At 40.0% G+C, this 27,709-nt stretch overlaps 1 protein-coding gene across 2 annotated transcripts; it reads right to left on the bottom strand.

Moving 5' to 3' along the window:
• Positions 1-5,430: 5,430 nt before the first annotated feature.
• On the bottom strand, positions 5,431-24,200 carry OMA1 (OMA1 zinc metallopeptidase). 2 transcript variants are annotated; one of them, XM_074545710.1, is made up of 9 exons: positions 23,790-24,200; positions 22,508-23,039; positions 21,902-22,130; positions 21,246-21,419; positions 21,052-21,159; positions 19,735-19,863; positions 16,423-16,497; positions 13,511-13,660; positions 5,431-6,803 (listed from the first exon to the last, which is right to left on the bottom strand). In XM_074545710.1, the coding sequence occupies exons 2-9, from the start codon at positions 23,017-23,019 to the stop codon at positions 6,585-6,587; spliced, it is 1,596 nt and encodes a 531-aa protein (XP_074401811.1). In that variant the 5' UTR covers positions 23,020-23,039; positions 23,790-24,200; the 3' UTR covers positions 5,431-6,584. The 2 variants fall into 2 exon arrangements, with proteins under 2 accessions (XP_074401811.1, XP_074401810.1); XM_074545709.1 differs by having other exon boundaries at positions 5,436-6,803; positions 23,816-24,199.
• Between the last annotated feature and the right edge of the window lie 3,509 nt (positions 24,201-27,709).

Genomic DNA, 27,709 nt, shown 5'->3' with positions numbered 1-27,709 from the left:
TTAAGGAGGGAGAAATCCAGATCTAACTACTGGGACTTTTGCCAGCAATTTCAGTGGGAACAGAATAGAGGCCTCACTGAGACAGTGGAAATTAGACCCTGTTGCTTCACAAGGGTTTTGTTTCCTTCTAGCTTTTTGGATGAAAAAATGATGAAACAGAGCAGTGTAGCCTCCTCTGCATGATCAAAGGAAAGGGAAGGTGACAAAGCTGAGGATACAGCAAAGGAGAGGGTAAAACCCCACCAGGCAGGGTGCTAGCTGAGGCCTTGAGCACTTTGAGGATTGTCTGCCATTTTGTTCAAGTGCTTAAACAAAACATAGAAACCTTCCCCAGCTCAGAATTTAAAGATGCTCTTCACATATCTGGCAGCCTCTGAAATAAAAGAGATACATGTTTAACTCCTTGAAACACCAAAATCAGTTACTGCCCTTCAGCCTCTTAGTTCAAGAAACACCTCAAATGGAATGGGGAGGGTGGAGGAAGGAGAGGGAGAACACTGAGCTTTGAAACCAGAGAACAAAATCGGAGTCCTCCCATTTCATCCTTCCTGAACAAGTGGGTCTGGCTGACCTCTTATTCTCTCCTTATCCTTCATCCTCTAAAAAGAGAAATCTAGAGAAGAAAATAAGAACACTCTAGCCTAATACGCTCACTTTCTCCTCCTGGTGTTTCGAGTTCACTCTAGGGAGGAGTCACTGCCGCCAACACTGAGGGAAAATGGCCAGGATAATTTAGTGAAGCCGGACTGAAGCCGCAGGTGTTGCATCCATTGCCTGAGCCCGGCTCGGGCAGCCCAGCCGCCACCTGGTGACTGAAAACTCACACTGCGTTATTCCCTCTGCATTCACTCCTTCATTACTCATTCCAGATATGCATGGAATACATCTGACAATGTATCCCAGGTAGGAGCAAGGAGCTCCGATTCTCTAGAGTTCAAATATACAATATAGATCAATGTTAGAAAGAAAAAAGAGATAAATTTAATTAACTCAAGTCTTAGATTGCAGAGAGTGGTCGGAGGGGGAGTGGCTGGGTTGGATCTAAATTCAGGTACTACTCAAGAGCTTCCTCACATCTGTGCCTCCAGTGACTTTCTACAGGAAGGAAGCAGAAAAATGACCGCATTCCAAAGATCCATTACCTTTCCCTTTGCTTGTGCCCTGCAGTCCCAGCTGGCACCACTGTCCTGAACTGTCACACAGGCTTGCTCTGAACCAGGTGAATTCAGTAAAAAGGTTTGCAAGCTGAATGCTAGAAAATAGATTTCTATAACATGGATTATGGTGGCATGACCAAAAAGTGCTCTCAGTCAATATTTTAATAAGCTGTAACAAAATGTTTAGGACCATCATTTTTAGAGGGCAATAGATATCAACAAACAGAAGACTGCTTGAAAAATCTTTATACTTAAAATATAATGACTGCTGCACATATTCTTTTCAACTTTTATGCTCTAGTCAATGTATTATAATTGAACTCTACTGAATTACTTTTCTAGTGGATAAATACTGTACACGCTGTACTGTGAAGAGACATCATGTAATGTATACTAATTAAGCCATTATATCTGTAGAGAAGATTGTATCTGAAATATCAAATTAGCAGGAATTAAACATCTCAAAGGATTAATGAAATGTTATGGAGCCATTCACTTCCAGGTCAACAGGTTCAATTTCAGCTTAGTTTAATAGTTATAATGAATTTATGTGCTGGAGATAACAATTCTCTGCATATGTCCATAAATCAGGGTAAGAGCCCCTAGCTCAAACCAAGAGCAGCAGGCTTGAACCACAACAAGGCAGGCAGGAATATTCTGCTAGGCCTGGCTTTGGCACACAGCCTGGGGCTTCAGGAGATCAAAGAGCACATTTCCTGCACGGCTGCAATGTGTGCAGGCAGCAGTGAACGACACCAGAGACACTCGGTCAGTTCTCTTTACAGCCCTGCCAACAACCGTCAGCCCCAGCAATAAAGTTATCACAGAACATCCAGCCCCATCTCCTCCTCTGCTCAGTGAGGAGCCTCTTCTGCTTCTCCTCATTTCTCTCTCAGCAGCCCTTGCTGTTTCCAGCAGACACCTGCAGCTCTAGGAAAAGGTGGGGCTGAAACATGGAAAAGGTGGAATTATAACAAACTTTTACAAGGCTTTATCTTATCTTTATTTACAATGAATATACAAAACAATCCCTGCCTTTGTTGTGGAAACACAAATTTGAGACCAAACTTATTTGAGATTAAATAACCAGCATGTCAAGAGATGGAGGCATCAGCTCCTTAGTGATGATGGGCAGTGAGCAAACAACCACCAGTTTATGCATAAGAGAAAGTTAAGAAATAACCACATCAAGAACAAATAACTGTAACCTAGTGGAGCATGAACAAAGAGGTGCCTCCAAACTCTGCAGACAGACCTTGAAATGAGACCGAATTATAAATGCAGAGATCACCCAAAGCCCATCACTTCAATTTGCTGTGAGGACTCTGGTTTGGTCACACACAAACATTGGCATTCTGAGCCATTCCTTAGCTTGCAAAGTTCCTGCTCCAGATTTTCTACTAAGTTTCTCTGGAGCTTAGCTAAAATCTCCAAATTACTGAGCTCCAATATCTCCAACAGAACTGCTAGAACCATCACCTGTGCAGGTATTATGGAAAAACTCTATTTATGAGGTGCTTCAGGTGATTCAGAAATGCAAGTTGTTAATATCAATCCTTCCTGTGAGTGTTTAACCCACACTCTGCAATATGGACATGAAACCTAATGAAACACCCTGTACTGCTGACAGGAAAGTCATCCTGTCACCTCAACCATCACCACACTTTGTGATCATCCTGCTCCCCTTTCAAAAGCTCCAAGATCTGGAGAAATAAAGATCTTCACCAGAGAGTATCTGGATGGCTGTAAAATGGCTTACACAGACTATTACAGAGAAACTCGTTTTTCAACCAAGGGTATTGAGATACAAATATCACACCAGAAAAAAAAAAAGCTCTGGCAGCCTACATAATATATGGAAAAAGCATCAAGCTTGCAGGATTGTTCTCTTTTAGAGACTACAAACAGAATTGAAGAACAAAGAGGATTGTAACAGCTGTTTGCTTTGCTTTCCTGGCATTTCTGTACTTCAAGTTTAAAGAAAAAAAAAGAGAAAAAACAAACCTAACCAATACAAAAGGGTAAACTTGATAAACCAAAAGGTGAAAGGAGCCATTTTTACTGCAGAACTGCCTTGAATGCACCTCAGAATCTCTCAACATTTCCACTACAGTAAATGCATTAAAAGTGAAATTTGTACCGCGTATTTACTCTTCCAGCAGGAGGCTGTGAATTGCAGCACAAAGTACAGGAGGTGGAAATCCAGATGAATCTTTACTGGTCTACCTTGGCTTTTTTTACTTTAGCCACTATTCTCCCTGAATAGCACTGAATTCTTTCAACAGCACTTCTAGATCTGCTCTTCCTGTGCCATAGTGAGTTACAATTGCAATGGACTTTTTCTACAGATAATCAGAAGCTTGTAACCACAGAATTTTCCTAAGGGATGTAGTTTGAAATTATATTTTAATGATTAATAATACTATAGTTTATATATTAAGATACTATGTATATCATTATATATGCCCACACAACATTATTATACCTTCTCTGACTTTAAAAGTGAAATGTTTACTATGGAAGGCAACAGTTTTTTTCTGTTCAAGAAAGAAAAAAGAAAATGCTTTAGCAATACACGCAGATGCACAAGAGTATTCAGTAAGAATTTAAGAAAAAAGTGCCTTCCAAGAGGCAGATGAATATAAGGCATTTTCTGTGTTGGACACAAGCAAAATAGAAAGTAGAAACCCTTTCCAAAGCACTTGAGAAAAGTATTAGGGATTAATTAAAATGTATATTAAAACCTGAAATTTTCAGCATCCCATCTTATATGTAAAACTATACATTTGAAACAATTTAAATAGTATTTAAATATAGTGTTCTAGTGTAGAGGCCTGTGTTGTGTGTGCACTTCATATTTGTGTGTGTATATGTTTGTAAAAAGAGGGGTGTGCTTTATTAGATGAGTACAGTTGGAAAAAATACATAATCCCCTTGTCAGTCTAATATAAGGAATTATCCCTCCCTTGAAACCTTTTCTCTCACATCACCATGATCATGGTTACAAGACTATTTACTTACAAATCTTAAAAAAGCTCCCTTGGTGAACTTGAAAATTGCATCTCCTGCCTTCAACTGCAGTACTTCAGTCACTTCCAAAAGACAGCAGAAATATGAAATTTGTGTGTTTCATACTTCATCCTGAATGCTATAAAAACTCTTGTTTGCTCTCCTCAGTCCTGCCAGACACAAGCATCCAGTTGCATGTCAAGCAGCAGCCCTGGCTAACAAAACAAGCTCTGACACTGGAGCGAGAGAGAGGCAGCAGCGTTGGGGTTTTGGTGCTGCAGGATAAACTCTGAGGTCCACAGGGAAATCTAAATGGTGTATTTTTCTGTTTACCTTCAGGTGACAATGTCCAAATGCTGCAACACATCACTGAGCCTCTGGTACAAAAACTCCTGTCACCAAGAATAAAAATGGATGGATGAATAATGGTCAGGCTGGACCTTCTGCCTCCTGCCAACAGGATTGAGCAGAGATTTAAAAACTGCTTGTAAGCAATATGCAGCCAATCTAGACCTATATAATCAGACCTAGAATCATCAGTGTTACACAGACATCAACTTACCTCTGAACAGAGACAAGGGACTTGGTGTTTCTCAAAGGACCCAGATTCATTGACTGAAGTCATTGAAAGCATTACTTGTTTCACAATCTGTTTTTCAGCACTGAATAGGTTATTTTTTCCTTCTTAAAAGCTTGCATTCTGATTAAATTGAAAAAATATTATTAAGTCTGCCCTTCTCTATATAAAAAAAAAGAATGTTTCAGGATAACCTGTAAAATATTTTGGATGTTTTCTTCAAGTAAGACACAACATTTATGAAAGAGATTTTTTTTTGATCAAATGAATAACAAAAAAGCATAACAGCAAATACATCTGAACAGATGAAGGAACAGGATTTCCCTTTTTTATTTTAATTCACTGCCACCTCCTTATACATCTTCCAGCAAGATCAACATTTCAGTATTTCCATCAACTGCAAAGCAAGGACAATTCAAACATGTGCAAACAGAGATTAACATGCTGGGTACAGTGGGTCACCAATCCTGAAAGGCAGAGCTTTACCTACATTGTCCGTATTTTTCTCCAGGGTATAAAAAGTGTGGCTTCAAGGAGGGAGGGAAGGAAGGGAAGGGAGGAAGGGAAGGGAGGGAGGAAGGGAGGAAGAGGCGGAAGGAAGGAAGTGGCGGAAGGAAGTGGCGGAAGGAAGGAAGGAAGTGGCGGAAGGAAGGAAGGAAGTGGCGGAAGGAAGTGGCGGAAGGAAGTGGCGGAAGGAAGTGGCGGAAGGAAGTGGCGGAAGGAAGGAAGGAAGTGGCGGAAGGAAGTGGCGGAAGGAAGTGGCGGAAGGAAGTGGCGGAAGGAAGTGGCGGAAGGAAGTGGCGGAAGGAAGGAAGGAAGGAAGGAAGGAAGGAAGGAAGGAAGGAAGGAAGGAAGGAAGGAAGGAAGGAAGGAAGGAAGGAAGGAAGGAAGGAAGGAAGGAAGGAAGGGATGCTCAGCTTTAGATGCCAGTTTCCTGACAAGAAGTCATTTTCATGATAAAGTCATCTGCAAAAGCTGTGCAGTCAAGCAGCTTTGTATTTGTCTCCTATGTAATATACTCCACATCAGCAATCACTTCTATCCAAATGGACATATCCAAATCTAATGTTGTGGCAGCAAAACTGCCCTCTGATGAGGCACCTGATCATTTAAAAAAGACAAGAGGCATCTTTGTAAAGCATTTGGTGCTACATGATTCCTTCAGTGCTTCCTCCAGAAGGAAGACTTCCCTGAAAATTATTTCACTCCTTTTTTTAAACTGAACTTGGTGCAACCCTTTCAGATTACTTTGAAGAAAAATGTTGAATCAATCCACATTCTAAAATGCATGAGAAAGAAGCAAAATCCCAGCAGTAAATCCACCTAATTAAGTGAGGGTGTATCTAGCCCATAGCTATTATCACTTCTCAGCTTAATATTTTTAAACACCCTGTATGTGGAGCAGGCAGTAAGCTCTTCTCATTATTTCTCAAATGAAGCTGAGAAGATCTAACCCAAATTATGGCAAGATAAACCAGACAACTTAAGTGATGAAAATTATACTTTTCCCTCTGCTTTAGGGATGTTTCTGGCTCATCTGTCCTCTGATCAAGGTGAGCCTGATAAAGCTGAAAATTACACTGTGTGACTGGATTGTATGAGATTATCTTTCCCCTGAGAAGTGATTTATTTTAGTAACTCTTAATGAATAAGAAACTTTCTGCTCCAACACGCTGCTCTTCTTGTGTGGGCACGGTTCCTTATTGCTTTGAGTGAGAGATCACACCAAAGAAATGGAGAATCTGAGTGGCTACATCTTCTTCATGGTTCAAAGACAATTTTGTGTTATAAGATAGACCTTCAGGGACCACCAATTCCATAAAAAGTGAAAATTGATGTCATCAGTTCGTGGGTTTAACTGCAAAAGTCACTGGCATATCTTCCACTTTTTGAGTGTGAGGAAAGTCCAGTTTTGGTTTTGAGGGATCTTGCTTTGTAGAATTTGGGGGTGCTCGACCTTTAGATGATTCCAGGAGATGTTGCATGTTAAGTCTGAAAATAAGGCGAGGATCTGGTCCAGAAAGAGACGGGCAATTGCAGCTCTCTCTGATTTTAAGAGCCTGTGAACACATGGGAAAACAAATCAAATAGGAAAAACAAGAAAGGTTTCAGTCAGTGACTTTGGCTTTCCAGTCAGGTTTGCATTTGCACGTTGGTTAGTGTAATAATGAGCCTGAATTGTTACTGAACAACTTCTCAACAGAAACCAGGAATTCCTGAGACAAAATGGAGCAACATGGTAAAACAATGGGAAAAATGAAGAGTGAAATTATTTTCTCACACTATGATCTCCAAGGATGGATTCTCTAAAAGGTACAACATAATTAAACAGAAAGTTCTCCAATGCTTTCTGTGATACTTGTCCACATCAGTACCTTTTAATTTATATTCACATATAAACCAAACTTTTTGTAGCCCTTTCAGGCCACTTTGAAGAAAAAAGTTGAATCATCCATATTCTAAAATGCCTCAGAGAGAAGAAAAATCCCAGCAGGAAATCCACTTATATAAGTGGGGGTATACCCAGCCCATAGCCCACAGCCCCAGCCCACATACTGCATTCAGCTTCATATTTTTATATTTATATTTACATTCAAATGCAAATGAAAATGACTGCATCAAGGAAAAAAAGCCTCTGAATAATTTACTTCCTCAGATATGTTCTATTATTGAAGTAACTATACATAGATGTCTGACTCAAAAAAGGAGGGAAAATCTCCAATAACATAATGGACTTTTAACTGTTTGGCACAGAGATCCAGATGGTTCATCAGTTTAGCTATACTGCTGCACAAGTGATCTCATCTCCAAGAAGCATTTGGAGTATTCCAAGTCTCCAAGCATTATGAGAAAATCATGTCACAAGAAAATAATGTCTATAGAACGTAACAATTTCTCTGGATAAAAAGATCAGCAGTAAGAGACCAAACTTTAAGTTAGCCCTGCTCACTGAGTAAGTGCCAGTACTTGCATTTTACAAGTAAGAAAGTAAAGGCACAAAGGAGCCAGAGAATCTCCCAGAGAACCAAAATTCATTAGCACAAGCACATTCCCCCCAGACCATCCTGTCTGCCTGGCAATCTGAGAAAGGAATGGCAGTGGATGAATCTCACATCTCAAAGGCTCTGTGGAGAAATTGATACCAACCTGTTCAAAGTCAGCTGTTTTAAAGGATGCTTAAGTTGTGTTCATTGTCACAAAGCTGAACAAACCTTAATTAGACCACACAAACTGGCAGCTCCTGTGTTTGGCACACAACAAGGGATGAGGTGCTTTGTAAGCAACTCTACACAGAACTACTGGGATCCATGGATCCTCCTAGAACTCATTTAAACTAATTAAGAAAAGTAGATCCTATGTATCATACAGCAAAATATTACAAGTAGAACTCTAGAACTCTAGAGGGTTCTGCATCTCCACTGAGAGCTACTTTTTCAAGATATGCAAAATGAAACACCAAGACCACAAGTCTGATGGTTACCATTAATCAATGGTCACTCTGTTATGGTCACATTTGTTCAATATTGGCCTGGCCTCAATTAACAGCATAAACCATGTGCAGATTTACATCCAGCTCTGTTTTTAATCCTTTCATAGAGAAACCAGTTCAAATGTGCATTTTATTCCACTTCATAATCATGGATTCCTGAAAAGCAATGGCCAGAGCTGCCCTGAGTGGTAGCCAGGTGCTTCCTGGCCAGTATTTGGGACTGCCAGCAGAAAACACATGCTGATTAATTTGTTCTAGATGGATTCATGAGGAGGAAGAAAAAACACAGTTTTCATAGCAGTCCTAGCATTGTATTGTAGACAGAGCAGAAATTTTTAATCTGCTTTATATCCACTAGCTTTGTCTGAAATATCAAATCAAATATTCCAGTACAGCTCTGCCCATCATTTTGAAACACTTTGATATTCTTCCACAGGAGGCACTGGAAACATCTTACTACAGCAGATTTGAAAATAGAAGAACAGAGCTTTTTAACTCATTTTTATCTGTAAGGAGGTTCCAAAACATATTTCTCCTCTAACTTTACTACAGTGAACTGATAGAGTTTGCTGTAAATGGCTAGAAACAAACAGAATATAAAATTAACAAATGGTTTTGGAAAAAGACACACTCCAAAAATGTAGCAAGAGTTTCTCCAGTTGTTTCTTGCTGAAATGTAAAATTCAAATTACTGGAGACACAAGTCTGGATTAGGCATGCAAATATTGTTCCTGTCTAAGTTTTTAAAAATATGAGTAAAGCTTTCACAGCTTGCTTTTCTACAGCTGTTTCTATGATTGTCCATGTAGCCACCAAATGTAACTGTACTGCTGAACACTCTTCTGCTTCAGTGACCAATCCATTTCTAAACTGACATTTGTGATAAACCAAGAGTTTTCTCTTGTTCTCTTCTAGAACAAAAGCTGCTGCAAGACTGCATTAATGTCAAGCAGTGTTATTCAAGGCAAACGGGAATACAAAGATTTAGGCTGTATCCTGGAAAAGGCAACATAATCCTCTTTAAAACTAATTTAGCAATTTTGTATCTCTGGGTTTTCCTGGCTAAACAGTGCCTGACCTATTTCTATGGTTTCACTCACCTGAAGTCCCAACAGCAAAGACAAAAACCAGTACTTCAGGTGAACTCTGTCTGAATTCTTGCTAAACATAAAGCTGTGCAAGGGGACAGAAGGGAGGAATTCAACATCGTCACCTCACATGCCACTGAAAAACTCCAGATATGGAAAGAAAAACCAGGTTAACTCATCACCTCCCTGCTCAGGACAGCTGTAACTACACATTCCTGTGAGGGTAGCACCTGCTTATTGGTTCAGGAGATCCCAAATTAAACATCCAAACTCTTGCTTGTAAGTTAGAAAGGTGAAGCTGTTTTTCTTGTTAATACAACCACAGTCACCTCCTGCAATGTTTGGGAGCAGGGAAGGCAGAATTAGCCAGGTCTCCCTCATCCTATCACCTCCATGTAAATGTAAAGCTACCAGCAGAGGCAAATAGAAAAATCAGGAATTTTTAGCTCCCAATATTAATCCCTCACATTGTCACAGACACCAGACTACCTGCTGGTCTCAAGCCCTTACAGTCTTAATGAAGTAGCAGTAAAAAGATGATTAAAGGAATTGACAGACTTTACTGGATAGAGAAGAAAAGCAGCTTATATACAATGTGAATACTTCCAACCTTCCACTGATGTTGGCACAGGAAAGAGAAATTGTGACAAAATATTTAATAACTTTTTAGGGAGGATAGAAATGCAGCTCAGTGGTTTTTATTCTTGTTTCTATGTTGATATGGCTTAATTAATGTATTCTAGTACTAGAATTAACTAATAATGTTAATTTATGAAGTAAGGTTCACATGATAAGCAAAGGGCAAATACACCAACCTGCTTTTGAAAAGGAAGGAAAATAAATGTATCTCCCATATCAAAAGGCAGCAGAGGAAAAAGTATTAACTACACAAAAATTAATAAAAATAATAAGAGCCAATGTGGATTTGACAAAAACAAGTGCTGCCCAAGTAATGAATTAACTTTTTTTGACAAGTTAAATGACCTAGCAAACAAGACAAGCAGTGCAATGGATATATCCCAATTTATTATTAGGCTCTAAATGACCTCACCATGGCATTTCCACAAGGAAGTGGAAACAGGACTTACAGTGAATCAAAAATGGAGTCTGAGCCAACAACATGATGCTAAAAAAGCAAATGTCACATCAAGATGAATTTTTGTATCACAGGCAAGGCTCAGGAGATAACTCCTGCTTTATTCAGGGCTGCATTTGAACAGCACACTTGGAAACAGACACTGCCCCAAGTCAGAGAACATGAAAATAAAAGATTGAGATCAACTAGAAGATTCTGCAGCTTCTCTCTGGCACTGCACTCCCACAGTCTCTCTGTCTCCAGAACAATGACCATCTTCTCACCCTTATACAAAATTATTTTATGATTTCTTTTTCTGAAAATAAAATGCATCTCTCCAGCCTCCATGCAGGAATTCTAAGAGATTTCAGTTTGCTATTTAAGAGTGTACTCTGTTTTCCTGGTTTACTAACCTAACATCTCCTTGTCTGAGGGGAAAACACTTTCAAAACACAGCAAATCTTTTTTATTTGTTTTATTTCATTTCCAGGACAGCATCACTTTTTAACTGCCTATAGCTCTCTTGTGTACTGATTCCTCAGCATGGCTGTAGCTTCCAGCTTGCTCAGAAAACCAGATGTAACATCTTTAACACTCATTTGATTTGCTCTCAGGCTTTTAATGACTTGAAAGGGATCCCTGTGATAGTTCCCCTTTAATTTACACTTCCTGAGACTGTTCAGTCACCTCATTCAGATGTGACATTTCATTACCTGAAGAAAAATTCTCACTTTATATGATTGCATCTTATTGTGAACCTGCTTAAAAGTCTGTAGAGAAAGATTAGAGAAGTCCAAAATCTTGCCCCTGTTTGTCCCAGCTATAGTAGCTGGTCCAATAGGAGATGTTTTGTCCTGAAACCATTTCAGCTCCAAAAAGAGCAGCACATGAAACCAAATAATCTCATGATGGATCTGGCACTGAGGCTGAAGAAGCACCAGTTTCTTCACAGAAACACACTAGAGATAAAAAGGCCTTTTTTGATAATCTGGCTTCTCTCCTGGGCTCTGAGTATCTACTGGCAAATAATACATGGTAAACATTCTGTTCTAAAGAGCTCAAAGCACGTGAACAATGAAACAAAAAGCTGATATTGAGCAACAATAAAAGCCTGGGGTTCCCTTTCCATGCCTGAAATCCAGCCTGAAGGCAGCAGCTCCCACAAGAAGAGGAGTCAATGCTGCAGACAAGAAGCTCCTCTACACATTTTCTTTCATCTTTATTCCAGTTTTGTAGTGCCAACCTCACTTCTGTTGTGAACTGCTAAAAACAGGAAGCATTCAGCCCCTGTTTTCTCATCCTACTCCAAAGAATGTTTAAGGTAAAAGGCAAACAAAAACATCTCCTCTCAGTTATCTTGTGGAAGATCTTCCCAGCCTTCCCTGCTCTTGGAAGTGAGAGTAGCTGTAAAAAGATGGGGGCTGCTCCACCTGCTAAACCATGAGAGATGAGACAGAAATAACAGTTCTACACAGTTGCTCAGTTCTTTAACTTATTTGCTCAGGCCTGGGGTAGAACATAAGAAGTAATTTATTTCATTATTCTTTATAAGCCAGTCAACAACTACATGAAAATAAACGATCCTGAACCCTTTATGTTCAATCTAGCTAAAACTGAGGCTCCACAACAAAAATAATTTTCTATTCAGCTGCTCAAATGTGTTAGAAAATCCATCAAAAGCATTCTCCCAGCTTGCTTTTGCAAAGTACAAACTTTGTGTATATTAATTTGAAATATCCAGTCTAGCCACTCTCCAGCCTCCTATCCCTAATGCTGACTTTGATTTACGCCATCATTTAGAATATTTACTGTATTCATTCTCATCAAAGGATTCATGAAACTCTTTTTTTCCTCCTTTGAAGTCAGCAAACACCTCAACATTTTAGAGCTCCCTCTGCCAATAAATCTTCAAGTGTCTTTACAGTTTGGAGCTGAGAAAGACTTAAAGGGACAGAGTTTTTAAAAAAAAGGAGAATAATAGTTGGTTACAAAAAAGAGTATTTCCAAGCACAGTTTAGCTTGCTGAAAAACAGTGTCATAGTGGAGTGCTTTAACACTCTATTTTATTTTTTTATTTGCTAAAAAAGCAAGAGAAGTCAGGACAATTCAGGGATCCAACTCAAAAACTGCCTTTCCAAAATGGCAAAAAATTAGAAAGAGTGGATGAGACCTGTGGCACTGTTACATCTATATCAAAAGGCCATTCAAAAGAAAAAATTTGATACTTTGATCAGAAATCAGAAAAAAAACCAAAACCTCATGGAATATAATTACATTTTATCTGTGCTATCTTACTTTAATAAAGTAATTTCAACTTTGAGGTTGAAAGCTTTGCAATGGAGAATTTCTGTAAGGATAAAAAGGAAGGTAAGCACGGTGCTATCAGAGTAAATTGGGAATCAATACCAAAGCAGGTAATTAATCAATTAAAACCAAACGACTTCTGGCAAGTTGTCCGGTTTTCGGCTGTTTGAAGGGCCTGGAAAGGCCCGGAGTGGCCTTGGGACAGCCGCGTATCAAAGGACGAGAAGAGGCTTCAGTTCTTCTTTCGGTTTTTATGTTTATTAATTGTTTATCTAAAAGATGTTCTTTCAGCCCGACAGAGCTCTGCTCAGCAGCCAGCCATGAGCACACTGTGCTGTCCTCCGGACAGCCACCTATCTTTATACCCATTGTTACGTGTACAATATTTATCATTTTTCCCCAATCCTTTTTATTCTTATTGTCCGGTGCTCTTTCAGTAACGACCAATCCTAAAGTGCCACCATCATCACAGAAGATGGAGGAGAAGAAGAAGAAGAAGAAGGACAGGACACGCCCCAATTCCTCCATCTTACTTCTCTAAACACCCCTGTACAGAAATCCTAAACCCTGTGTCTCACTCTCTAACTAACTAATCCCTTCACCATTCACGCCAGTGAAATCCTCCTATCCTCATACAGGTGTCGTCTCCTGTGTAGGATCAAAGTGCAGCCACCAGACACTTCTGGAACATTCCAGGACTCCCGAGCCCCCCAAGGGTGCTCTCAGTGGCTCAGCACCTCAGGACTGAGGTGCTGAGATCCCACAGCAAGTTTCCTGAGAGGAGAAGCCGCGTCCCTGAGCCCTGCTCACCTCGGGGATGAGGCGCTCCAGGTGCTCAGCCCTGTTCTCATGGGAAGGGTGTGTGGAGAGCCACTCTGGCAGCCTGGGCTGCCCCTGCAGGGCCTCTGCCAGCTCCATCTGCTGCCAGAACACGCTGCTGGCCCGGACATCCACACAGGCCTGCAAGAGAAGGGAAACACAAACACCAATGGATTGAAGTGAAGGGAGTCAACCCATCCTCATTGATCAGCATCCAACTCCGATTTATTGATTCAATCAGTCACTTGTTATAACAGTGTTAATTAAGCTCATCCATATTGCAAAATCCGAGCTCATCATAGGTCAGAGATTACACACCAACCCCTCCTTTGCAGAGGAGGGCATATGTGGCCCGAAGTTTAGAGTCCGACTAGCTGAGGGCGAAAGGCCGACGCCCCTCTGGAATTCCTGGCCAGCGCCCTTCGGCGTCTGATGGCCTCGGGCTGTGCTGGCTGCGGACTGGCTCACACCGCTGGTATTGGGGAGGAACAGAGCTGACCATTTCCCAGGGGTTAAACATCGGTTTATTGAAGGTGTTGCAGGATCCAAACGCGGGGAAACCAACCGGGAAAAAGTAACTCCATAGGGGGTGAAACAGGATTATAAAGGAGGGGGGTGGGTACAGGCAGAACCAATCGGGAAAGGTGAGGGGATGAACTTCACAGAACTGACACTCCATGGAGACCAATAATCAAAAGGTAAAGGAGGTGTCCTGGGACCCCAGCCAACCACCATCTCCAGAGAGGAGAAGGTTCTCGAAACCTGGGAGGAGAAAGGGAGTGATTGACTGGACCTAGGGAAGAAACAACTTTCACTTATAAGGGAAACCAGGGGAGGAGCAATTACACATCGGCAACTATGAATAGCGGTTACTATGGCAACTTAGCTGACAGGCTAGCAGTGGCGGGAAAAACTGGGGGAACGAACCCATTTTACACATAATAGGGGAGAACAATACATAAATTGGGGGAATAACACAAGAAACTTAACAACACACTACCACACTCCTTTTGTTTTCAATACCCATGGTTTGTTATTGAGACCAAGATTTGTGTTCTCACCCTGATATGAAAGGTTCTCAAAACTTACTTTTACTTTCCCAAAAAGCCAAAGATAGAATGTTTACCTGTTAGGAGAAAACTGCCTGAGAACTCTGACACGTGCCTGCGAAAACAGGCTTGGGAACTGCTGCTTACAGCTGCCTTTTGCTTTTCCATCAGCTGTATATTTTCATGGCCTTTTTTTCCTTCAAGCCATGTCTGAGCAAAATTCTCCAACACCAATGGATGTTTAAAGTGATAAATACACAGTATAATTGATAAGGAATTACAAAAGACATCTTAAATTTTAAGTTTCTTAAGACCGTTTACATGGTCCTTATACCTGAGAGTAAAAAGCTGTTCCAAAATATCTAAAAGCAATAAAAAACTCATGCAGACACTGGATCTATTCCCTTTAAACACCTGTGCTTTAAAAAACTTACATCTGAGTTATGAAAATTCAACAGGAAGGAAAGGTTTACCATTTCTGCCCTATACTTGCTCTTTAAGAAAAAGCTCAGTGCAAATTCAAAGCTGTATTTACTAGAACAAATTAATCATCTCCACAGATCTAGGCAAAGTTACAGGAAGAAGTTGAGAGTCAAAATATAAGGTGATAATAAATCATACTTAAATACACCTAAAAAGTAACTGGAAATGCTTTTCTGTAATTGATTAAATGGCCTTTCATGGGTGATCTGTGGAATTCATGACAATAAAACAGGAATTCTGTAGGATTCCTGACTCTCTTCAAGAAGTATATATTTAACCACAGAAAGTCAGGGAACAGTAACTTTTAGAATTGCTTTTGTGTATCACCACAGACTTCTCTATTTTTAGGTTTAAGTATAAAAGAAAAATAAACAAGATTTCTTACACTGATCTTTATTAGCTAAGAAAAAACAAAGGTACTAGTGGGCAGAAGATAAGAAAATTATTTCTTCCCATTCCCTCTCCCAGGAACAGATATGGTGCTTTATCCTTTGAATTTATTCATTTAAATTACTATTATAAAAAGGTTATCTGCACAACCAGAGAAATGTTCATATGTCACTTGACTGATTTCTTTCTGGTATGGCCCTACTTTTGCAGTATTAAAAGCAGTGAGCACAAACACAGTAATTACATTTTTTTAATTGATTGTATTATTCCCTTAGACAACTTCAAATTACAAATGCAGTTTTAATCGCAGAATCAAAGTTAATTTTTAGAACCCTTCCTTAAAGTAACATTAATAACTATTAAAAGGAAATTTTGCTAATGAAATATTAACACTAGATGGTGCTGCTCTCACTGGTATCTCACACAGAAGTCCATTGCACTTAGCCAGAAATCAAAGAGCTGCTCCTTTAATATAGAATTAAATTCCCCAGGGGGAAAAAAAGTAATTGAAAAAATAAACTATGAAAAAATGCTGAGTAGCTTCTGACCAAATTATTGAATTGCTTCAGCAAAGCTGTATTGTTGTTATGGCTGTATTTCACTTAAATCTTAACATATAATTAAATCCTACTTATGCAAGATCCCTATGTAGAGTTCTCTTTACAAACACATGAGGGTTTCTTTTAATAGCAACAAACTCCAAGGAAAGGAGACTGTGCAGGTAATGCACAACTTTACACTCTTCAGTGTTATTACAATGTTATTATTATTATCCAATTAACCACATTGACTTTGTCCTTCCCTAAAAACTCTTTTATTTCCCACCACTTCATAAAACTACAGATCTTCAAAAACTTACAATTTACCTCCATATGAAGAATGAAACTCCCTCTGATTGTAACAGAAACTGAAAAATATCTGGTATTTATTTTTTTGCTGATTTTATTTTTACTGCTAATAAAACCAATCAGTTGTAGTTACCTTTGCAGCAAACTGAAGTCCCACTTTATCAGCTTCAGCCTCCAGGGTTCTGCTGTAGGGTCTATCAAAAATGAACTGCAAAGAAACACATCAAAGTTTGTGTTCCTGGGTCTGGAATGTGTACAAAGATGGAACCTCATAGCTGTGTCTTAACCTTCTCATAAGGAGTGGGGTCTATCTATCTATCTAATGCTCACATTGCATGAGATCAGTACTAATTTTCTTAATGTAATCTCTAATTCCATTATGTGTAACTCATTGATCCTGTATTCAGCTGAAATTAATTCAAATTAGTTGTATTTTCATGAATGGCACTATCAGCAGCCATTCTCATTTTGCAGCAACTGAAAGCTAAATACCAACTTTTCACCAGAACTTTTTCACTTCACTCTTTTATTGACATCAAGATTTTTCTTGCAGCAACTCTATGTAAAAATTCCAGTGGTTTCCTAAACTTTAAGCATGGTATCATCTATTTCTGATGGCAAACTGGAATGCAACCATAAATATTTGCATGCAGAAATCACTCCTTTGCCATGACTATCCCTAACAAGCTGCAAATTATTCTTGAGAAATCAAACTGGAAGACATAAAGCTGACCAAACTCCTGTTCCATTTTTCTAGAGCATTAACACAGCCTAAGAGGCAGTGGTGGCTTTCTCCAATGTAATTCATGCAGATTTGGGCAGCCTTGGCCCAGTCTGTCACGTTATAGTAAATGCAAATCAGGACTTGTTTGAACAGCCTGCTCCTGCAGAGATAAGGAACCTGTCCCAACATCCTGGTTTAGTCATCCATTAGGAAATGTGAGCTGTGCAAGGCTAGAGAAGAGAGAAAGGTCTGTCAGCTCAAAAAGGTTCTATCAGCTCTTTACCTGGCTACAGAAATCTGTCCTCCTTAGAATTTCAGGGAAAAAACCCCAAAACCAAAACTAGAAACCACAAACCAATTTGAAATGAAGAGCACCAGAAAAGTGGTCCAGTAACTGTAACTTTTTGCTGCTTTCCAAAGAAGTACTGAGAGTTTTTCTTTCCTAAGTCAAAAATAGAAGCCAACCAAATCTGGTTTTAAAAGCCAAACATGCTGGTTTAGAAGTAAGCAGAGATGAAGTCACTTTTTAAATTCCTAGTTTCCATTCAGACCTTAAAGATTGTAATTATTTTTAAATCCTCTGATGATAAAGTAATTCCTTGAAGTGGAATTCATGGTTTTATTGCCTTGAAAAGTGTTCCAGGTCTGTGGGTGCACATATATTCACTAAACAGCAAAGAAGCCCCTGGCTAGTCTGTCATATATTCCTGAAGCACCATTTCCTAGTTAGCCAGATAAACCATTTGATTCATTATTAATCACTTTTTAGACAGAGAAATGAAAGTTGTAATCTATAAAAGAGTCCTGAGGTATCTAACATACATGGTAGTCATCAGCTACTGAAAAATGGAACTGTTTAAACAATCTTTTGTGAATGTGCTAGAGTGAAAAATTGGAACTTCAAACTCTGATCTAAAATCCTTGTCAGAAACCGGACAAAAAAAAAGATAAATCAGATTTTTCAATTTAATTATCAGAGCTGCCTGTGTATGTTGAATAAAAGGGAGTTCCAGGGATGCTGACTGCCCAAAATCACCAGTTTTTACATGAAATAAAAATCTCATGGTGTGAGGTGGACAAGAAAGGAGGATGAAGTACTGCATCTGTAATACTGGTGTGTGGGGCATGAATAAAACTCAGACCCATGCTTGGGGTTATTCCAAGAATAATTCCTAAGCTTCAGTTCCCATATAAAATATCTGCTGCTCTGTAACAAAGCCAATATGCTTCAGTCCAGAAATACATGCTTAAGGAACAACCCCAAATAAATGTAATAAGAGAAATTAACAATTTATTAAGGGAAGAAAATCCATTATCTTTGGGGAAAAGGCAGACCTGGAGCTCTCATGCCCAAAGGCCTACAAAGAATCACTGGGAAACACTAAGAGCCAATAATAAAAAATACACAACAGTCACCAGGTCAAAAAGTCAAGCCTGTAAGGACATAAGAGAAAAACAAATATTGAAACAGAAGCAAGTACCACAGCATGGCTCAAACAACCCTTTCACAGAATGGGATGCTAAAGCTTTAAGAAGCAAAATACAGTAATGGAAGAAGAGGAAGAGAAACATCCTGAGAAAATATGCAGAATAATTCACTTTCATGTAAGCACAACAGGCAAATACTGAATGAGAGAAACAGACACTGCACTCCTGGGTGAATAAAAAACTCAGTTTCCTATTCAGCTTCTTTTGTCTATGGATGAAACCTTTGCAATATTTATCCCTTCAGCATTACTGAAGTCTGATCAGCCTTTAGACCAGGACAGAATCCCACAGATGATGTTTCCTTTGCACAGGACTCAGAACTTAAACCCAGATTCCCTTTCCAACCTAAAGCCCAGCTCCAGCCCATGATGCCAAAACTCCATTCTCTGTGGGGAGGAGGAGATGCTGACAGGGAGTTGAATCTTGCTGTCTAAATTCTGAGCAGTCTCAGGATTCATTCACACTTTGTTTTTGCCAAATTCAGCTCTTCAGAATGCTGGCTAGCATTCATCAATGTATTGGTTTCTTAGCTACATGTGCAAATATCCAAGCTCTTAGGAGATAATTTATGTTCAGAATCCACACATCTCCCCATTAGCATAAGAACTACCAAAACAGATTGGTTATGTTTAATTTCTTGTTTTTGAGGAGCTGGGGGAAATCTCAGGAAAAACACCAAGTAAAAGAAACCTTTCACTTTAATTCAGATTCCAGTTTTATGATCTAAGCAAATTTCTATTTAAAAATAAATGGATCAGTAACTGCCCAGAGAGTAAATTACACTGCTGAAGAAAACTGGCACCAGAAATCCTCTGAATTTTACTTTACTGCAATATCTGCTGGCTGAAAAGATTATTTTAGTAACTTATACTATAGCATGGGTGTTCAGATTCTCAATTTTTTAATCTTGGAAATCATTCTTATCACTAACAATATGTTTAATGAATTCCATATATTTTATTTTGTTTAGGAAGAATTTAATAACTACTTAAAAAAAAATATTGCATTTTACCTTATACAACTTTAAAGGACAAGTTACTTTCTAAAAGACAATCATTTGTCTAAATTGGCAGCAGGTTCCTGCAGCCTGTGCAACTAAATCCAGTCATTTGGGGAAACCTAAAGTTCTTCAACATGACAAATGAAAATCAGCATCAACTAAAGCAGAATCAGATGTATAAAACAAGGAATTCTAAAGAAATCAGGAAGAACAATAGAAAATGCCAACCTTACCTCCTGCAACTTGCTCTGAATCCACTGGCCAACAACTGCCAAACTATCCCGAGGACAGATGGCCCAAATCATCGTGAGAAAGATGAGTGAGAGGAAATCCAAGAAGTGAACCAGGCTGGCTTTCTCTGCCTGCAAACAGAAATTGTCCCATTTTCATTCCTTACTGTCTGACATTTCTTTAGAACATTAAGAGAATTTGGAAACACTTTAAAAGTCACTGATTTTTTTTTTTTTCCCGTGGAGCCACAGGAAGAGGGCAAGCACAACATTCCCTGCTTGTACCAAAACAAACAAACAAACAAATCCAGTTGGATACAAGGTACTCTCAGGCCAGAATTCACAAAAGCTGCACACAGCTGGAACAAACACATTCTGCCTATCAGACTCTCCTAGAGACTCAAAGCTTGAGGTAGGGTGGAGGCAACAAGCAGAAAAAGTTCTTCAGTAACAAGGCTATGAAACACCTCAGTGTGAATAAAAAATCTATAAAAATACCCCAAAGACTGTTCTTTACATTAATTTGAGAAGAGATAATACATCACTGAGACAGGATCATCCATGGGATAAGGGAACAGTATACATAATGTATTTCTCTTCTATTTTCTGCTGCTTTCCTTTAAATTCAGAATCCATGAGATGATTGTTTTCCAGAGCTCTATCTGACATTGCAACAAATTGATCAGAGCAGGATCATGCAACACTTCTCTCTGTGCCAGCTGGGTGACACCAGATGCCACACAAATAAGATAAGTTCTTTTTCATTATCAGAAATATTTTTTAGAAGTTTAAAGGGTTGGTTGGCAGAACCAAGCCCAAGAAACCATGATGTGAACTGTTGCTCACCCAAAATCATACAAGAACCAAGCTTTGGGTACTCCAGAATTCGACATTGTAAAACTGAGTGCTCCAATAATAACAGTATCAAGTATTTTAAGATACTTTTTAAAGGTGCTAACAATTATAGGAGTAACAGAGTTGCTGAGCACCTCCAGTTCTTTATGCCTGTGCTGTAAGAGAGGGATCTGCAGACCAAGCTCTGAATGACTGGAAATTGAGTCATAATTTACCTGTACAGCTGTGAATAAAAGCCTGGCAGCCTCTGTGTTAACAGGGACCACCACAGGTCTTCTGACAGTTATTAAGTGCTACACAAATAATAAAGATCTACTGTAGCAGGCTACTCATTTCAAACTCAATTTTGCATTAATTAGATAGAGTCACACTGAAAAGTTGGTTGGTAATGATAGGGAAAAGCATAACTAGAGTAATTAGAATGAATAATTTAACAATATTAGACATCTTTCTTTAAAGACTTACTGCATGTTCCAGCACAGCGTGAGCTATTTCATGTCCTAAAATAAATGACAGCTGATGAATATCAGAAACTGCCTCCAGTAACCCAGTAAAAACAAACACTTGACCATTCTGTAAAGAAAGAGAATAAAAATGAAGTGGGAGACATATCAAGCACTGTTTCAACATTATTATTTTTTGTGTGGTGTACAACTTACTGGAAGCACAAAAGCATTTACACCTGGTTCATCCACCACATGGATAACCCACTTGAGAGCTGAGACCTGGGGGATGTCCTTGTTGCTTTCAGACAAATGCCCAACAACTCTCTCCACAACCTGGTAGCGTGCATCTGTCTCAGGTAACATCTGATTTTTGAACTGCTCCATCCACTGAAAAAAAAAATTCATTGGTTCTAATTTTTAAGGTGGACAAAAGTATACAAAACATGCAATTTGAGAATATCCTGTATTTGTTCTGTTCTTACCTCATGTCTCTGACAGACAGGAATATGGATACATTTGGATATGGCTTATCAAGTTTCACTCTACAACAGGAAATCACAGAACTCAAAATTATAGGATGAGAACTTACAAAAATTACAGTGGACAAGAAATAGTTAAGAATGTTTGCTACAAGCATGTTATATGCTTTGTAACCATTATGTGCTTCTCGTGGAAAGGGAATTCTAAAAAAGGATGGGGACAAGATGAGGAGGTAACAGATGAAGGGACCCCTCAGGGTTCTGAGCGTGAAGCTCAAAACTCATCAAGGACACAACATGGTTTGTTTGCCCACTTCATTAACAAAACTATCTCATCACTAAAAAAGCAACAATTTTTGAGTACTTTCAATTTCTTGTCAAAAATCTTACCATATCATATTCCATCTGTGACAGCTCCCTAAAATGCTCTTTGCCAAACACCAAGAGTCGAGCACGCCCGGTGATGGGGGTCTCCTCCAAGTGGGTAAAATAAAACATGATAAACACAACTCCCAAGCTGCTGGCACCCAGCAGGATCTTCCATTTGTTTTTTCTTGCACTTTCTTTGAAGAGTTCCCGTTTATTAGGAGGAAGTGACTTCCACCAATTTCTTATGCTCCTGTAAGATACAAACAGTGTTAACTTAGGACATATTTGAAAAGGAATTTGTCACTGTATTCTCTATTTCATCCTCATCTCATATAGGAGCTTATGGGGGGTTATACTTTAATTGGCTTCCACTCCACTGCATTTCTTCTCTCCCACAGGAGAAGAAGGAATGCCCCTTAGTGTTTTGGTTCATCTCCCTCCACCACATGTAAATGACAAGGAAAAGAGGAAAAAATACATCTAACACCTCAGATAATGGAAAAAAAGACCTCTTGTTGAGCAAACTTGTCAGTCAAACAAGACTACAAACACACCTGCCATCCCTCCCCACACTCACACTTTGCATGATGGGTCTTGCACTGAAAGGAAAGTAAGACAGTATTTTACCTGCCAAGAATGATGGCAAATAATTTCTGAGCTGGCTTCACAATAATCCAGAAAAGAGGAACTGGTGCAGCATGAAGTGATGGTGATGTGTGAAAAGATCTGTTGATCTGAAAGTTCCAAGCAGCAAAGTGATGTGGGGGTTGTCCTACAGAACTGATCAGGAGGGGTGGGATCTTCTCCCCCAGTGGCTGAGAAGACTGGGAGAAAAACCTTCCCGAACCATGGATTGCATTCCTGTACACTTCCTGTCCACTTGTATGTGGGACATCCAAAAGACACCTCAGTCCTTTACTAATCAAGTTTCTATGGGAGTCAGGGTTTCCAGTCAAAAAGCAGTTTCTAGTATTTCCACTCAAATCCAAGCTTTGGCATCTGTTTCTGTCACCCTGACTCCGGCACCATCCTGTGTAAGACCTAGAGAGATTATTGCACTTCCCCTGCTTGCACAAAGAAGCCAAACGAGACAAAATACAGTTTCTGCCCGACAGCTTTAGACCACAGATGATATTCATAACTTCTTTGGTTGGTTACCCTGAAAAAAAGAGAAAAAAAGAGCAGACTGGTTTTAAGAAGTCCACCCAAACAAGAAACTCTGCAAGGGTATTTCATTTTCCCCTGAATGGATACTATGTATTAGTTTGTCAACATCTGCATTGCACAAAAAGAGGTCACAGTCACAACTGCATCCGGTTACAGTTGTAAAACATCCAGCTGCTTCCGACTGTGAAAGATATCAGTATCTTGCATCACTGAGAATAAAACAAGGTGCGATTTATTTTTTTCCTTTCACTTTTATTACCACCAGATCAGAATGACTGCAGGTGTCCCTTGTGGGTCATCACCTTTCTGCGCAAGGCTCCTGCCGCCCCGGTGCCATTCCTATACATGAGGAAAATCAGGATCTTTGTGATTTGTGAGCATATTGCTCGTACTTTACTCCTGGCCTAGAAACAAAACACGGCCAAACCAAGGCTCGGCCAGCCGGGAGCCTCTAGCTCACGGACATGGAAATGCCTTGGCACGGAACTGACCCAGGCCCTCCCGCCTGAGGGGCCCCGCTGCCGCCACTTTCACCCTCTGGCTGCGATCGCGGCCTCTGCTTCTCCCCCAGCCCCGCCACCCTCGGGGGTAACCGCGATTATCGTGACATGGGCTGATGAGAGGAGCTGGGAATGGGGAATGAGGGAGACGAGTCACTCTGAGGCCCCCGCCCGGGTAATGGCGGGCGGGGAGGCGGGGGACAGCTCCGGCCGCCTCACAGCTGCGCGTCCCAGGGACCGACCTCCTCCACCGGGCTCCCCTACTCACCACCGCGGGAGGCGGCGGCGGAGGGGCCGGACCGCGGAGCCGGTGTCGATACAGAGCCGGGGTGGAGAGCGGGAAGTGGGACGGCACCGCGCCGCTGCAGCGGCCACCGGGGCCCCGCGTCCCTTCCCTCAGGCGGGGCCGCCGCCGTTCCCGCCGCTGCCGCTGCCCTCAGGCGGCGCCCGCCATTTTGTGGCAGCGCGGGGAGCAGGGGCGCCCCTCTTCAGGCGCAGAGCCCGTTCTCCTGCGCGCCGGAACGCTGGCTTTGCCCGCGGTGTTTCCGTGTCACTTAGCTGCAAAATGTGGAATATGTCAGGATTATTTTAAATCAGCGTGTTCTTTGATGTAAGATCTTTGTATGTTTCAAGCCTAAGTCAGCTTCCCTTAGTCAATCCGGGAATTGAGAAGGTTTAAGGATGTAGCAAATGAAGTTGTTGATGTATATCTGTGTATACATTGCTAACTCGTCAGAGTAACGTGTATGTAAATTAATAATCAATCATAATAGAAGGGCTATGCTTGGAAAGTTACTGACTCTGAATTCCTACCTATAAATAATGGCTGGAAAAGTGTGATAGTCCTGCTTGATTTGTGGACTCCAAGAAAGGGGGTACATCTCTGAAATAAAAACTGTCTCAAGTGTGTAATTATTGCCTTGTTGAACACCAGGTAAAAATCCCATTTTGTGGGCAACAACCTCATGGCTGAGAGCAGCCCTGAGTAGGGATTTTCTCACTTTGGAGCCAGGTGGAGGTCAGTCCTTCTCCCAAGTAAAAAAGTGTCAGAACAAGACAAAATGGCCTCAAGTTGTGCCAGAAGTTCAGGTTGGACACGAAGATCAATTTCTTCATAGAAAAGATGACTAAACATTGGAATGGGCTGCCCAAGAGGGGTTCAAGGAAGGACTGGATGTGGGACTCAGTGCTCTGGGCTGGTTGATCCCCAAGGTGAGGATCTGTCACAGGTTGAACTCGATTTCAGAGATCTTTTCCAACCTGATTGACTCTGCAATTCTGGTTTTGGGGACCTGAAATGAGAAGTGGCTCCTGCTGCCGAAGGGTTGGTGACACTCCCAGGCAGGGAGCAGTCAGATCTGCCATGGCAGGAGCAGAAGTGATGTTTTTCCCTAGAAAATAGCAAGCTGCTAACTTAACGTGTGGCTCTTGTCCTGCTCCTCTGGCTGACAAATGCATCTTGAGCAATGTGATGCACAAAACAAGTTATTTGCTGAGGGAGGGTGAGGCTGGGATGTGTGGTAATGACAGGGCAGCCCAGGCTGCATATAAGCCCTGATGCCTTGAATGTAAACAGAGGCCCTGTTGTCTTTACCTGTGGAAGGTAAAGAAACACAAATCTTTGCTTTCCAGAGCCACATCCTCTGTGTATGAGCACAGCTGAGTTCAGTGTTTGTTGAGGTATTCCTTATTCCACCTTTTTTGTATTTCCAGAGCCCTCCTGTGACAGTTCTTAAGCATTGATGGTCATTGCCCAGGGAAATACGTAGTGACCTGTTGTTGCAGTCCAGGCCAAGAAGGAACTTTATTTAGTGATAATGTTATGATTTCCTCTGACACAATTCCTTTAAGACCTGCCCGGGCTCCATTATCATAAGAAGCACGAAGAGTAAAATCTGTCAGTCAGTAACACGGCATTAATTTTTGTGACTGTCTGTTCCAGTCACAAAACCAGCTGAGCTGTAGCAGCAGAAAAGCACTTTGTCTAACCCAAGGCTTGTGTGTGTCCCAGCTGTCAGGAAATGAAGAACTGAGATGAAAGCTTTCATTAATGGCCTTACTACACCTGGTATTTTCTTCCTTTTATTGTTATCTCTATCTAGAATTCTCCATTCCTTAGCCATTCAGGCTTCTACCATTCTTTCCACCTCAGTGTCTCCACTTTTTATTGAGTCTGCTGCAAACACATTGGTTTGGAGTTTTTTCTTTGCATATTTCTTTTTGCAGTTGTTTTTCCAATACATTAACTCTACATAGAGCATGTAGGACCTATTCCTATATCCTTGGCTAAATTCTTCTTAAAATCAATGGATGTTTTGAGTGTGGAAAGATGGGGCTCAAAGTTGTGCTCTACATTCTGCACTTCTAAAGTTTCCCCATGCATCATTGCTTGCAATTAAAACTCCAAAGCAGACAAGCAGCAAATACAGCTCAGGTAATTATAGGATCTATCAAATACCAGCACTAAATATATCTCTAGATGAAAATCTGGTAAACAGTTGAGCAATTGGAAAGTTGTAGAGTGTTTGGGCTTTTTTTCCTTTAAATAGATGTGTAGTGGAAAAAAACATTCTAACTTGTAATTTATATTATTGCTTCCCTTGAATTTTTGAGTGAAGACATGTGCATACAATTTTTTTTCCCTTGAGGAAATAAAATAGAATATTCTATGGTAAAGAGAGGTAGATTAAGACAGTTTTGTAGCTGAGTTTTTGCTTACAAGCCTCATCTTATCTACAAAAAAAATACTATAATTCTCATTTCAGGAGAAGACCAGAAAGCAAATTTGAAATTTTTAGGACTGCAGAAGACCTATTTAGAAGTCATAAGTGATTTCCTAAGTCCAATTAAACAATTAACACCTTAACAGGTACAATTTTCCTGTGTGGGTGTGTCCATTAGTATTTGAGTATCTCTTTATATAAGTAGTTGTTTTGAATTAAATGAGGTTTTGTATATGTATGAAACTACTCACAAAAACAAATGCCAAATCTAATAAAAGTAATGAAAAGTAGTTTAACACTGAATATAAAAAGTATTTTCTGTGCTTGGTAAACAAATACTTCAGTGTTTGGTACTAAAGTCTCTCTGGTACCAATTTTGATCATCACAATTAAAGAGTTGTCAGTTAAAATATACGGTCTTCAGCTTCAAATGAAAAAACTCATTATAAAATATTAAAATATTTGAGTATTATATAAATCCAAGGAAAAACAAATTATTAATTGATAGGATTGTAATTCAACTTTCAGTGTAATTCATTCCTGTTCATGAATGCTGGGCTAAAATCCTGGCTGAAAAAATGCACTCCATCACCTTCTGCGAGTCAGAAATTGGATTTAATTCCATTTAGTCTGTTTGGCCAGTTGAAATATCAGGAGTTCACAGTCATTTAAAAGATCAGACAATGCTTTTCATTAATGTCAAGATTTTTTTCCAAATGTTGTGCACTAGAATATCCTGCCTTGATCCACTGAGTGTGTTATGTTATGCACTAATTGTCCTTTACCCTCCCCTTCCCCACTGAGATACCAGTTACAGGATATTATTTAAGAATTTAATAGGTATTAACTATTGTTGCATATTATCTGTTGTTATGTTTTTTAAAAAGTAGATTTAAAATCCAGAAAATGGAGTTACTGAACCAAGCAGAAATTTACTGTAAAAGGGTTCCTCTAAAAGTTGTCATAAAACTCAATGCCCAATTTAATTCCAAAACATGAGGGAAGAGGCTGGAAATGAGGAGTGTTATTTTCATTGCCTTCTAATTGTTCCAAGCAGCTTTTCTGGGTACAACCAGAGCAGTAAAAGTGCTGAGATTTCTCACTTCAAGCCTTACAAGGTCAAGCATTTATCTCAAAGGATAAATTTATCTCGAAAGAAAAATTTGTCTCAAAAGAACCACCTGAAAAAGGCTGGGTGCATTTACCCCCAGTAGTGCTGGGCCCACATGCAAAAACCTCAGTGGAAAATTAGCAGTGCACATTTTCATAATCCAATCTTTCATTTAGATAATGCAAAGTCTCCCTAATTGTTTCTGTGGTGCTTGTTGGAGCTGGAGTGGGGCTGTAGGAGTGTCATCCCTCAGGGACCAGGGATCATCATGCAAATGAGATCTGGATCTTGTCAGGCTGCCTGCCATGGATGAAATTTTAACTAGGTG

This window comes from Zonotrichia albicollis, chromosome 8 (assembly GCF_047830755.1).
Source record: "Zonotrichia albicollis isolate bZonAlb1 chromosome 8, bZonAlb1.hap1, whole genome shotgun sequence".
Taxonomy (NCBI): domain Eukaryota; kingdom Metazoa; phylum Chordata; class Aves; order Passeriformes; family Passerellidae; genus Zonotrichia; species Zonotrichia albicollis.
Note: the sequence above shows the minus strand (reverse complement) of the source record. Positions and strands in the feature narration are given on the sequence as shown.